Here is a 14,491-nt window from a genome sequence, read left to right as displayed (position 1 = left end):
AAAATTAAGCCTTTTACTCTATCTCAATTAATTGAGAAGTTGCAGCACTTTGAAATCAGTTTTGATGGAAAAAAAACAATGCAAAATAGTGATTTTTGGCAATTTTGAGACGTCCCCCCGTTGCCATGGTAACAGGAAATTTACGATTGAGCATGCTGTTACAGAGGCTATGGTCTTGTCAACATTTGTGCCAAGTTTCATCAGTATTAAAGCATTTTTCATAGTTTCATAGCAGTTTGAACTTGTTACAGGAGGCTTTTCAATGAAAACGGCCAGTTTTTGCAATATGCTAATAGGGTAAAAGGTTAATTCATGCCGATCCAACAGTTATTTACAGAGCTTGACAAGAATGCATATATGTAACTGAGCTCTAATAGTGGCATATAGGCAAATGATTCCAGCAGCTTGATATTAGAAGGCTTTGTCTCAATACCACCCTAAATATGGACCGTTTTATTAGTGAAAGTTAATCATTTCATTTGAAATTTTCAATCAATTTATGTAATTTTTTATGACAAGAATGAATATATATAATTCTAGGAATTAAAACGTGATTGTATTATAATAAAAGTTAAACAGTCACACGACTGTCAGTTGTCGGAAGATCACGTGCATTTTTTCAAGTGCTTTCACTATCTATTCCAGAGTCGTAATCTTTTCATTTTGATAAACAAATCATTTATCAAATATATGAACATATAGGGCCGTACACTCCCCCATTTCAGTATTTGTTCAATGACTATAGGCTCGGGGAGATAACCAATTAAATGACCTTAAATTTGCCATGACTCTATGACCTAGTGTAGCTTTGGCAAGATTAAATGCTATATCATTCTGCATATAATATAAGTTTGTTTTCAGTCAGGACCTGTAGGGTTAATATCAACATGTCAATGGGTACTATGTAAAAATTTATCAGAAATATTTAATGTTTTTATTAAAACTGTAACTGTGACGAAAATGTTTTGTAGTCATGTGACAAAAAAGTTTTATAGTGAAATAGTGAAAGTAATTAAAATTGTACATGTTTATTTATTGTAAATACACAAGACATCATTTCTACATTTTTATTTAAGCATTTAGAATATCATGCATGATCACCTTCCCAATGGATCAGATAACATTTACATGTACTTTTACTTTTTAACATTTAACACAGTTTACACTGACATCAATGATCTGGCATGCATGAGTACACATCTTACTCGTATATTCTATAATTATCTACACCTTTTAGTATATTTTCCTTTCAATCTATTCATAGACTTGCTATGTTTTAATACATAGTTTGAGAGATTTCAGTATCAAAATATTTAAATAATTAAGGCAAGCAGTGAACTGAGTATAGAAACCTATTGCACATAGTACAAACTACACAACTGTACATACACCCTTCAATTTCCTCAAAATTGAGCAACTTAAACAGATACTCTGCACAGCCAAACAGACATGTAACTCAGCCAAACAGACATGTAACTAGTCGCTTATCCCCAGACAAATGACTTTTAAAAATGTCTTCCTTAAGATGTCAATTTTAATATGAAAGTGCTACAATTTAGTGTTTTCACTATAATGCTGTCCACTTGTATATAGGAACACCTGGGGACCTCCTTCACTAGTACAGTCAAACTGGTTAACTTTCCTTGGTGTGACTTAAATGACAATAAAAATTGTGCTAAAATACATAATGACCAGCCTATGCAGACTTCATTTTCAAGCAGTTTTCACTTTATTTCCTTACTAAAATTTGGCTTTATTTTGGCATTTTGACACTAGAAATAATTCAACAACAAATGAACAGTGTCTCGATTGTACTACATGCATCAAAACCGTCCCAGTTTTGTCCTCATAAACTGTAAAACAAACCAACATTTCACAGGGTAGAAAACTAAAAATATTTTGAAAATCAGATTGCTGTATTAATATTATCAACTGTAAACAAAATTATTATTATCAACAAAGCAAGTAACCACGTTTAAATGGACAAAAACCTGATAGTAAAGTTCAACAGATAACCCGGTGTTGTTTTGTTGTTTTACAAGTCTCCCGTCTCATAAACAACTTCTGTCATAACAAAAGTAGACCTTATAAGGTAGTGGATATCATTTTATGTCGTGTAATATGTAGGTTCGATAATTAGGTCCCCTAATTTGAGGATGTTTGAAATATTATTATATTCCGTAAGGCCATTTCCTCACAATATCAGGGGAGACAACTAGATGCTGCTTTTAAGAGTTATTAACCCTTACCACACTAAATATCTTAAATGAATAGAAATAGAATAGAAAATCATTTTATGTTTTGACTGCATAGCCAACAGTAAAGACCATGATCAGACAGCACAGATGTGCCAGCTGATCTTGGTCTGCACTCTTTGCATGGGTAATTTCAGTCCCCCCCCCCCCCCCAGCAGGCTAAAGTTAAATTTTTTGTTGGGTTAAAATTGGGTTCAATGTCACACTGACATTCTATAAGTCATTGGGCACCATTATGGGAGGGGGTGGGGTATTGTTTTTATTTTGTTTGGTTTTTTTGTTGCACCAGTCAGTTCACTATCCAGTCAGTACACATTTTGAAAATACCCTAAAAATGATGAATGGTTTAGACTAGATTGAAAGAAGTCCATTAAACATAAATCATATTAAGAGTGGTAAAAGTTAAAACTTTTTGAGTCCTATTTTTTTCTATGATTCATACCAAAATGTATTCAATATATTTGTGATGCATGAATTTATTATTAATCATAATCATATGAATGCTTCAAGTTAAACAATTTCATGTAACAAAATAAGAATTAGGATGTTCATATTGGAAGCAAAACAACCTTCAAGCATTTCTACGAAGATAAACGAATTATTCAAAGGAGTAAACAAAACAGTCTGAAATACATCATAATGTCACCTTTATAGGAGTCCCATGCCAAATTTTCTTGTCTGTCAATTATCAGGAAGAAAATCTTGGTCAATAAAAACAAAACAAAACAGTAAGATCCATCAAATGATGTACTTGTAGATAAAACAGATACTACCTAGAACAAGAGCTGTCCCGGTGATCAAGCAGTATGCTCAACTATTCTCATGATTAATAGAAAAACAATATAATTAGTTTATAAAGGGAAGTAATTCAGTAAAAATTTATAAAGGGAGGTAATTCAGTAAAAATTGATGCTAGAATATAATATGCTAATATGGTATCCATTAGGCCAAACAATTACACTTATGACACTAAAGTGTGTGTAAAATTTCAAGTAAGTTATATGCTTCAAATATGAAAAATAAATACTAGAATCAAGGATTCTTTAGAACCTCAAATGAAAAATTTAGTTAAAAATCTATATAGTTTAAATCAACACCATATATTGTAATGTTTTAAGTTAAACCTTCAATGAATGAGGAAACAGAACTTGCACAGGCCACTGCCTGAAATGTTCAAGCCTTTCACAGACCATGATTTTAACTGTATGTAATGGAACTTTATTCTGTAAAAAGGTTTTGTAATTGGATATTCAATGAATACATGTCTGAAGTTTCATGTTTAATACAATGCATGCATTATTCGTACAGTTGTAATTTATATCTGTCCTAGTTATTTGATGCAAAACTTTTATTAATCCCAATAAACTTTCACTAAAACCATTTAACAGAACAAACAACAACATATATATGCTCATGGATCCTTCAATGGGACACTTTTGTGCCATTCCATGAAAAGCAGTGAATGGTCCCCTAGTTAAAGAAAAGAAACATTATGATTAATTTTACAAACTGATATTATCATTATTATAACACTATACCCAGTTTTAACACACTTCTGTTACAATCATTCATGGTATAGATCTGCTATTTCTCTCACAGACAGATATCTTGGTCAATATTTACAAACAAAACAGACTTGATAAATCTAATAAAACACACATAGCTAAACAAATCTAGCTTCTGCCTGTATCAACTACAGCTTATATTGATCCACGTTACTTCACCGTTACTTCACAGGAATTTAACTAATGAGAGATTGGATTCGACCAAGGCAGCTGTGACTGCCAACAAATTAGTTCATCAGAATGCTTTGACAACACAGGGTAAAATGTTACATTCTCCTTACCATTTACAGTTCAAACTATTCTTAATAGATATTTAATTACAGAACTGAAAAAAAGGTCAAAAAAGGGTCAAAATCAAGGACAAAACATCAAGATCAATAGCAACTAATCAGCAAAAAGGACACAAAGTGTGATTCATTTCTGAAGCGTCCCTCGGCTAGCATAAATTACAATAAATGCCTCCATTTGCTACATGATTTATGAGGCATTGTCTTGTAATTTTCTGTTTGTAAATATGCTGAGATTTTTTCAATGTTCTAAAAAGCATTTGTCTCTTGAAGTAAGGTTGGTTTAATTGTTTAACATTTAGCCTGCGAGCCACATATGGGCCACGCCATGCAACCAGCATGGATCCAGACCAGCCTGCGCATAAGTGCAGTCTGATCAGGATCCATGCTGTTCGCTTACAAACCCTATTACAAGAAAAGAAACTGATAGGGAAAAGCATGGATCCTGATCAGAGTGGGCCGATGCACAGGCTGGTCAGTGGATCCATGCTGGTTGCAAGCACACTATGTTGGTTTTGTCATAGCTTGGCTCAAAATAATTTTACATAACCACGATTCCATACTTCTATGCCGTTTGATCATGGACAGTACTGCACTGTTTGCTTTTTCAGTCATTATAATCATATATTTCCAAATTTTGCCTAAAAAAGATAAATGGTTTTGTCCAGACTGAAAGATGAACATGTCCATTCATGATATTTAGGGAGGTTAAGAATAAAAGCTTATAACTTAACTTAAAAGAGGACAGTTAGAAAAGAAGATACTACTTTCAATGTTTTATCCTCTTCTACTTCATGTATATACATGTACATAATAAATACATTACACAATGGTTTGAATCCTTTAATTATATCCTTAACAGGATGAAATCCATTACATTCTGTATTCATGTACAACAATGTATGTTATATTTTCAACATTAAACAAATAAAACTTAAGAATTTTTCGAATCTGGAGGTATAGCTATGCTGATTTAACAAAACTTCTAGCTGATATTTTTAAGTAAACACCATATTAATATACATGTAAATGTATACATGTCATCTTACATGTACTGAGATTTTTATCTTATATCTTCTGGGCATATAACACACTAATGAGTGATGACACAAAAACATCATAATCATCAGACTATATACATTATGTATCTCTATCTCTATGTCTATAGGCACTTTTAACCCTTTTTAACACAATTGACAGGCCTATGATATTAGCATTGACCCGTGCAAACCAGATCATCTGTGCAGTCTGACCACCTGTGCAGTCTGACCAAACTTTATATAAAGTCCACTGCTTACTATCTTTATTTCAAAACCTTAAACCTGCCAAAATTTGTGAAATAGATTTGAAACAGATTATAGATATAATTTTACCCTCTCATGGGAATATAATTTTACTTCCTCATGGGGAAAGAAACATTTAAATTAGAACGCTTTCAACTTATTCTAAAAGCTTGTCTATGAATATGTTATATAAGTAAAATGGCGGAGTTAATTTACATAATATTAAACTAAATGATAAGTATATGTCAATGAATTATATGGTTTCTGTACATCAAGTGTTACCTTTGGAGAGCAACCATCTGAAGAGCAATCACCTCTTTACAGAAATACATGTAGTATCATTTTGAAGTAAGAATTCACGATAAATTTAACTTCTGCACCGTGAGCTACATCTCTCGCAGCAACCAAAATCTTTGTCTCCCAAAGGGTGTTGCACTACAGGCATTATACTGTACATTAGTTTGTAATTCATTAAAAAAGGAAAAACAACATTGGGCTTTTTTTACATTTATAGTTGGGTAAGCATATACTCCTAATCAAACTGCACTCAAAATATATCTTCTAACATGAAAGTTTTGTTTACAATTTCAGCAAGGTTAACTGAAACCAATTTTGAGTGCACATACTTTCATAGTCACCTGTTGTCCTGATAAATATAAACAGTACAATAATCAGACCAGTGTGAATCAAGGCCATATATAGAAAGATATCTCAGTCAAGATAGCCGGTCACATCAGGTCAATATGATAAATGATTGCATCACTGACTGTATTAAGTAAATCTCACAGAAATTATGGGTTAACAACATTTGTATTCTCTATTTGCTTGGTTTGTTGCTGCTGTTGTTTTGTATTTAACGGTTTTGCATTGAATACACCTAGGCTGTTCAAGACATTGACTAATCTTGTAGCATTTTAATTTAAATCTGAACAATTTTTAACATTGTCTCTGGGTTTTTTTTCCCTATCTCTTTTTAGCCTTTTCCAAAAACATTTAACAAATTATCCCCTCTTGATGCTGAAATGGTAAAGCATCAGATGGCAACCCTAAAGGTCATAGGTTCAAACACCAAAACTGGTTGCTTACTTAATTAATTGCATCGCCACTTGACACACAAATATGCACTTGACACACCAATAGGGATTATACTATTGTAGTATAATTACTTTAAATCCACAAATATTTCTATCTTCTATAAATCAATCTTACTAAAAAAAAAACTTCTCTCCCTTATATCTCCCCCCCCCCCCTCTGCAAAAAAAAAGGAATACTGAAACCCTTATACAGCTTTAAACTGACACACATGAAGTAATGATTTCTCATGCAGTAATTACTAGTGATGTAGCATTTATAGAGAACAGTTTAGATTTATGAACCTTGCTTTGCTAAATAATAACAATGTACATGTACTGATGACATAGCCAGCTTCATCAGCTACATGTAATAATGTATGAAGAACATTTATGTCTAATTTTATAGACCTAACATTTTTTCCTGATTTGAGTACTCACCTGGTTAAAAAACCTTTTCTCTGAGCTCCCTGAATTTTGGTCAAATCTGATTTTGTCTTTCTTGTCCATTTTCATCTGAAGAATTTGTTGTCTGTATGGTATTTCTATAGTGAATTTTTGAAAATATACACTTGTCTGTGCAGGCTGTTGGGCAAACTGGGTAATACGGCAATTGATTTTTCCACCCCTGTTGGTACAATGTATTTTCATTTGTCAGTGTACATTCTCTGCTGATGATATCTGACCAATCAATTACCCGAGATCTAAGATTAAGCATAGGCAATTGCTTTAAAAGCTCGGACCCTGACAAATACCTTTTTCTTTGATGATAGTTTTCTTTCAGTAATAGTTGCCCAATAGTATGTGACTTAAATACTGCTTTACAATCTTGACTAGTGCTAAACTCAAGAAAATGAATCAATTATTACCTGTCAAGTGTAGCATTAAGTTCTGGTATAGGGAGTCTTGGTAACAATGGTTCAAAATAGAAGCATGGGTATTTTCCATTCCCTCTCAACAAGCCCAACATCAATGCCCACATCTGAAAATAGATACATGCATTGTACATAATGAACTAATACAGCTTTTACTGCGTTGCAACACAGGAATGTTGCAAACACAAACAATTCAATTGTAAACATTTAAAAGTGTGATGCACAATAGCCCCCCTCCCTTTCTCCCAACCTACTCGTATAAAAGAGATAGCTTGTAATGGTGACCAATAAGTTCTATATACAAATGGATATAGTATATACAGAATTGAATATAAATATTTGTTGCTTTATAACTACTTTTTATGAAAAAAAGAAAATTATGATCTGCACTGTCTGCTTTTCTGAAATTTTCACCTAAATGATGAATGGTTTTGTCCAGATTGAACTATGGACAAGTCCATTTATGATGTTTAGAAGATTCAGGATTGAAGCTACACCTGACATTAGACAGTTAAAATGATTATAATCAATACACCTAATCACGCAGCAGTGCATCCAGTTTGCAATCTTGGTAAAAATGGTAACAAAACAGTTTCATCAATACGGGTACTGAGGAAGCTCGATTTTCAAATAACAATACACCCTTCATCATAAAAATATATACGTGTGTATATATATTGAAATGTCTAGATTTTTTGGGTCTGTGTAGGTGTGAGGTCATTTGCCTCTGCAAGCAAATTCAAATAAAAACAATACACTTTTTATCATAAAAGTATATATTGGATTTTTTTTTTTTTTGGTCTGTGCAGGTGTAAAGGACCCAATTGCGCCTGCAAGCAAGTATTGATAAATGATCATGCACCAAGCGTTGATTTAATTGAAAATTGTTGCACAATTGATTCTATCATGTCTCAAAATAGAGCTATTATTACTCATACTGACTTAAGTGGTAACATCCTCTAAACATAACTGTATTAAAACAGAGAAACAATGATTAAAAGAACACTTAAGAATAGCAACAACAACAACAACAAACAAGAGCTGTCCGTAAGACAGCGCGCTCGACTTTTTTATTGCTTGCCAATAAAAAAAGTTTTTGCAGTAAAAGGCAATACAAGAATCTCTGTATTTTTAAAGTGAACAATGGCCATGAGCATTAAGATATTTAGTGAAGAATTATTTTACTGAATTGTGTGATACCCTTGAACACTGCAGCAAAGTTTGAAATGTTTAAGTCAAAAGAGGGCTGGTAAGAAAGAAAAAAAAACTGAGTTGAGCCTTAAATAAATTTAATAGTATTAAACCCACTTTGAGAGAATAAGGTATTTTTACGTCACTCAGAACACCTTGGTAAATGACATAATAACATAATTTTTCAAGAAATCTATGCCAAGGAAGCAGTATATTTTTGTACAATCAGCATAATATATAGATTTGACTTTGTATGTGAAAGTATTATAGTTACCTTATAATACAAGTAATAGATAAATTTTATCAAGCTTTTTTAGATGTTGTCAGTTGGTCACAAGTGGATCTCTTTCAACACAGGCTGTGGGTGACTGGTTACTTTTCGTGGGTCCACTATGTAGATAATGCGTTGTAAACTGATATTTGAATTACATGAAGGAAGTTCAATTCATTATTTAATGCCGGGGCGAGTAGGATAGCTCCCCTTTTCATAGAAAAGTCGAGCTAAAAAGTGGACTGGTACTAAAAACTTAACCAAGATTCTAAGTCGATAAAAGGCCTTAATTTTTAAAACAAATCCTTGACAGAGTTACCTTCTCTTGCGTACAGATGGGGGTAATGATGTGAAATAGCATTAAAAGTTTCAAAGCAATATCTCAAAGGGTTAAGGCAATAAGTGGATTTTACCCATATTCAATGTATTTTCTAAGTCAAAAAGGGGCATAATTCTGTCAAAAACCTTGACAGAGTTATGTCCTCTTGTCTGTTGATGAAGGTCGTGATGGTAAACAAGTATGGTCAGTTTCAAAGCAATACCTCCAATGGTTTTGAAATAAAGTGAGGTGGTACAAAAAACTTAACCAAGCTCAATACACTTTCTAAGTCAAAAAAGGGCCATAATTCTGTCAAAAACCTTGACAGAGTTATGTACTCTTGTCTGTAGATGGAGGTTATGATGGTGAACAAGTATGGTAAGTTTCAAAGCCATACTTGTAATACTTCTGAAATAAAGTGGGGTGGTACGAAAAACTTAACCAAGGTGTGACGCCAACGCCGACGCCGGGGCGAGTAGGATAGCTCCCCTTTTCATAGAAAAGTCGAGCTAAAAACACCCATTAAATTCTTCCTGGTTAAGTTGAACTACAGGATAATGTAATGGAAAATACTGATCTCTAAAATTGTATGTGTTCTTAACTTGATGCATCAAATTATTTCATTGCAAAACTATTGCAGCATCAACTTGAGGCAAAAAATAAATTATTGATTGTTTGCTGCATCCCACACACCATTGTTGTAATGTTCTGGATAAAAAAATGTCTGTTGTTCTTTTTTTGTATATAGTAATACTACATGTATTTTCTTGTTAAACTGCTGGAAGTCTTAGCTTTTAAATTTATAGCATGCATTTATGGAATATACAAATGTACCCAAATGAAAAACAGGTACCAATTGAAATCAGAAATATTTAAATGCTGTATTGAAATATATTCTTGTATATACAACGACTATTTTAATTTAGTGCTATACTCGTCTTGAAACATACTTTCAATCAGTAAATTAACAACCCTACTGGCTTTTTTCATTTTTTATGGTAGAAATAAAACACTTAGCAATATATAATATATATATAAGTTATCACAACCATAAAGCAATATGATATTTCAATAAATCAGAAAAATCATCAAAGAGTTTTAATATGTTATTTATAACACAGATTGCGCACTTTCACTTCAAATAGCCTCAAGTGTTGAACAACATGTCAACATACTTAAAATCGCTACAAATAAATCAATTATAAATATCATCTGACAGGGCTGTAGCGGTTAAATAAGATATCGCAATATATCAAATTGACAATAATTTTAAATCTAACAACATTCTTTGGGGCATAATTAGTATAATTATATGCACATAAAGTATTAATACATAAAAAAAAATTAGGTTCGGTTTCCCTCACAATTTATATAATTTTATAAAAACAATTAGCTTAATTTTGTATAATTTTATTAAGGTCCTTTAAATAGATTTACATATGAATGATTGAATGACAATGGGTATTGTGGCAACCATAACTTATTACCCTTATTGCTAATGAACTTTGCCACAGGGAATGCATATTTGTCAATTTGGCAGTTAAGTAATCAAATGATAGCTTATATATCACTGTTTTTCTCTTTCACTTTTGGGGTAATAGAGGTGGGAAAAGTGGCATGGTTAAATTTAATGGAGGGAGGGAAAACTGTGTGACGGTGGGGAAAATTGTGGAAACTGATCATTTCATTTGACATTGTGATATATTGTACACCATAATCATGTTCACTACTAACTTGTAAAGATATTTCCCTCCTTTTTGGAAAAAAAATGGTTATAACTTTTTTTCATTAATCTTTTTTTTAATCATTGTAATACAGCTGAGCATCACCATAAACTATTTAAAGGACATGGCAATCTATGTTTTCATATCATATAATGAATGACCAGACCTAATAAAAATATTCTTAAAGGAACATAATATTAAGTATCTGCAAAAAGATAATTATTTACCACCTGGTTCATGAAAGATATTTACACCTCTCTGTCTTGATCATTATCATATTTGACATATGCCAGTGTTTTCAAAATCACTTTGGGGGACAAAGGGGTCTGGACCTACACACGTAAAAGGGGGGTAATATAGACTTTTATTGTATTTTATCTAATTTAATGAAATTTATTGCATACTTGTATAATTTATTATATCGATAGACAGGTGTAGTCATATATATGTGTGATATACAATGTGTTTGTGTTTTATAGACCCCTGATTTTCTAGCCTGTGCATCAACTGGACCCTTAAAGTATGAATGTGATGTCAACCATGAAGATAAATCTACATACTCAACTTCAACCAATAACATAAATTTACCTATATCGTATGCATGCTTTTTTCTCAAAAATACTGTGTAATATTTAATTAGAGTCACCGTACCAGTGCTCAACCAGTTTTTCACAAAATCACGTAAAAACTCTTTCAGAACAAAAAGTTTGCTGGGAAACTTATTTTTGTTACAAAGCTGGCCCTTTTAAACTCACAATAAGCTAAAGCTTTTTAATTACACAGATCAGGATACAATTTACCACAGAGTTGTATATAGGGTATAAAACCACTATATTTTTCAGGCAACCAAACCAGTGCTCGACCAGGTGGTTTTATCTCTATCAGAACTTTTATTTTATAAAAACAGATATGATTTTTTATGTTCAACAATTCTATTACAAAAATATTTTGAAAAATTTATGTTTTAGTGTCTATAGATGTAAATATCAGAGTAAATATGATACGAAGAAAATGCTATACATTGACAAATAAAGTGTTTATAAGAGTTTTGGAATTTACATATACTGGGGCGTTTTAAATTACTTATTCTCATATTTTTTTACTAAAATCACTCTGCAAACATATATAAGTGTGATATTTGGTGTAATATACAAATGGTCTACGCTTTTAGTGGTGTGTTCCTGATTTGTTTCCGTACAGCCGCCATATTTGTTTACATGTTCATAGCCCCTGACTTTTATGGAGAGCAGGGTTTTGATAATTTTTAAGCACCTTTCCTATGGAAATCAATTGGAATCATAAGAGTTAAGGCAATTTAACAAAGTATTGTCCACATTTGCCCTAAATTACCATTATTTCAGTGTTTTAAATAGTTTTTACTGCTACTTTAATTATAGAAATATATTTTTGTACTGTTAAATATTGTCTGCAAAATGGCCAATCTTCTACCGAAGTTGGAGTACTTGTACATGGTTTAGAGGTTACAGGTCAGGTACAAAAAGCACAAACAAATTCCCAGGGTTTTTCCACTTTTATGCATAAATCGGAAAAGAGTCAACTCGGCCCTATACCAACTCGGCACGGGTCAACTCGGCACGGGTCAACTCGGCCCACTTTACAAAAATATTTATAACGTATTAACTTTGCTTTGCATGTTGTTAAGGTAAATGAATAATAAGAAATATCTCTGAGATATCATTATTATATAATTATACATTGTACTTCTTCTGAAATAAAGTATATTTAGAAAAAAATGTTATTTATCTGTTTTGAAGATTCGATAAAATTAATATAGATCTAGATTCGAATAAAATGTGTTTGTAAAATAATATTTAAAAAAAAATGAAACAAAAACGTGTTTACTTAATATCATAAGCTTCTAATTAAATCTTCCGTATAAGCGCATTAATTGTTGCCGAAATTCATTTGCACGTTTCATACGTTTTTTTTTTCTTCTATCAAATAGAAAGACCTTGTCTGTGCATTATCTAGTTAAAGTAATAAAGAACAGAACAGAAGTTAAATATGTAGAAATACAGTGAGATACGCAATCGTTTATCTTTACTTGCAATTCTACTGATAAGAAAAGCTAATATCTGCTGCTAGTTCGAAACTGTCAATCCATGTATTATAAATAATTATAATAATTACAATAAATAGTGTTAACACAAACCTAAATATTAATTATTGAAAAGTGGGCCGAGTTGACCCGTGCCAAGTTGGAATAGGGCCGAGCTGACTCGGGGGCCGAGTACATTTTAGGGCCGAGCTGACCCGGATTCCATAAATCGTACACAAATAGAAGTATTGGTCGAGCACTGGGCTGGTCGAGCACAGGTACTGTGACTCTAATTGCAGTCTTTTTCATACATTCCTGAAATTTGCCATTTATTTATCTAAAATTGTATTCAAGTTTTAAGTTAACCACATTTATAAGACAGAAAATTCTATTAAATAAAAAATATTAATAATGATAATAATAATAACAATCCTAAATAATAATAGATCTAATTAGATATAATTTCATAACTTACTTTAGTGGTAGTTGATTTGGTGTTGAACATCCACCCTTGGTAGCCCAGCAACATTTTGAATAACTGCATCCTCATGAGCAAGAACATTTTTGTTGAACCATATCCGACAATAAATCCAAACATGGCTATGTTCATTTGGTACGGAATACCTGATAATTCCATCCATTTTTCACCAAAATCGACGAGATTTTTTACGGGCTCAGAAAAAACTGTGAACAAAATCGCGGACAGAAAACCAACAGCCGATGCTTCGCTAAAGTTTCTCCTATAAATGTCATATGCCTTATTTCGGTAGGGCATCATGGAGCCCATTACTCGAAACATCTTGCCGTTATTTGTTTCCTTTTATTCTCAGACAATATTTATGATTAAAATCACAGCAATGTCTGTTTGTTTGGACAGTTACTGTTTACCCGGGTCGACTATGTCCGATTGTTCCGAATGAATCGATTGGTGACACACCTTCGATGAAATATGCGGCGACTTCACTAGCCTTACACTTGTAACTGATAATATAATTTGAATTTGATCTTCTGATATTGAATTAGCTATTCGTCAGTTTGTTATGGAATAATATTACATTCTTTTAAAACTTGTTTAAACCCACAATAAAGTTAATAATCAAATGGCTACAAATAAATTTCACTGGTAAGTCATTGGACTTTGTCAGATACTGTAGTGTATCACATTGACACAGGTTTATAGCTCAAGAACCTTTATATATATACAGTTGCTGTTTTCAAAGCACCACCACGACATCAAAATCAATAGGGGTCTTCTACCCAATATGGACAATCATCCTATGAAGTATGAATACTGTGGGCCAAATGGAACTTAAGTTATGCTCCAGAAACCATTTTCAGTTTTAGGGTAATAGTGACCTTGACCTTTGACCTTGTGACCCAAAAATCAATAGGGTCTTCTACCTAATATGAACAATCATCCAATGAAGTTTGAATACTGTGGGCCAAATGGAACTTAAGTTATGCTCCAAAAAACATTTTCAGTTTTAAGGCAATAGTGACCTTTACCTTTGACCTTGCGACATCAAAATCAATAGGGGTCTTCTACCCAATATGGACAATGATCCTATGAAGTTTGAATATTGTGGGCCAAA

General features: G+C 32.5%; 1 protein-coding gene across 2 annotated transcripts in view; it reads right to left on the bottom strand.

Annotated features, from left to right (window-relative positions):
* Positions 1-13,835, bottom strand: part of LOC132746934 (carnitine O-palmitoyltransferase 1, liver isoform-like) — a 38,532-nt gene extending 24,697 nt beyond the window's left edge. For both annotated transcript variants that reach the window (XR_009628057.1, XM_060736217.1), the window contains exons 1-2: positions 13,375-13,835; positions 7,330-7,442 (exon numbers count right to left, since the gene is read on the bottom strand). Coding sequence is in view for 1 of the 2 variants with exons in the window: in XM_060736217.1 (XP_060592200.1) it covers positions 7,330-7,442; positions 13,375-13,698 (437 nt within the window). In the remaining variant the exon portion in view is untranslated. The remainder of the gene's footprint in view (positions 1-7,329; positions 7,443-13,374) is intronic.
* Between the last annotated feature and the right edge of the window lie 656 nt (positions 13,836-14,491).

Source organism: Ruditapes philippinarum, unplaced genomic scaffold (assembly GCF_026571515.1).
Source record: "Ruditapes philippinarum isolate M1 unplaced genomic scaffold, ASM2657151v2 ctg1520_1_1_1_1, whole genome shotgun sequence".
NCBI lineage: Eukaryota > Metazoa > Mollusca > Bivalvia > Venerida > Veneridae > Ruditapes > Ruditapes philippinarum.
This window is presented reverse-complemented; position numbering and strand designations above follow the sequence as displayed.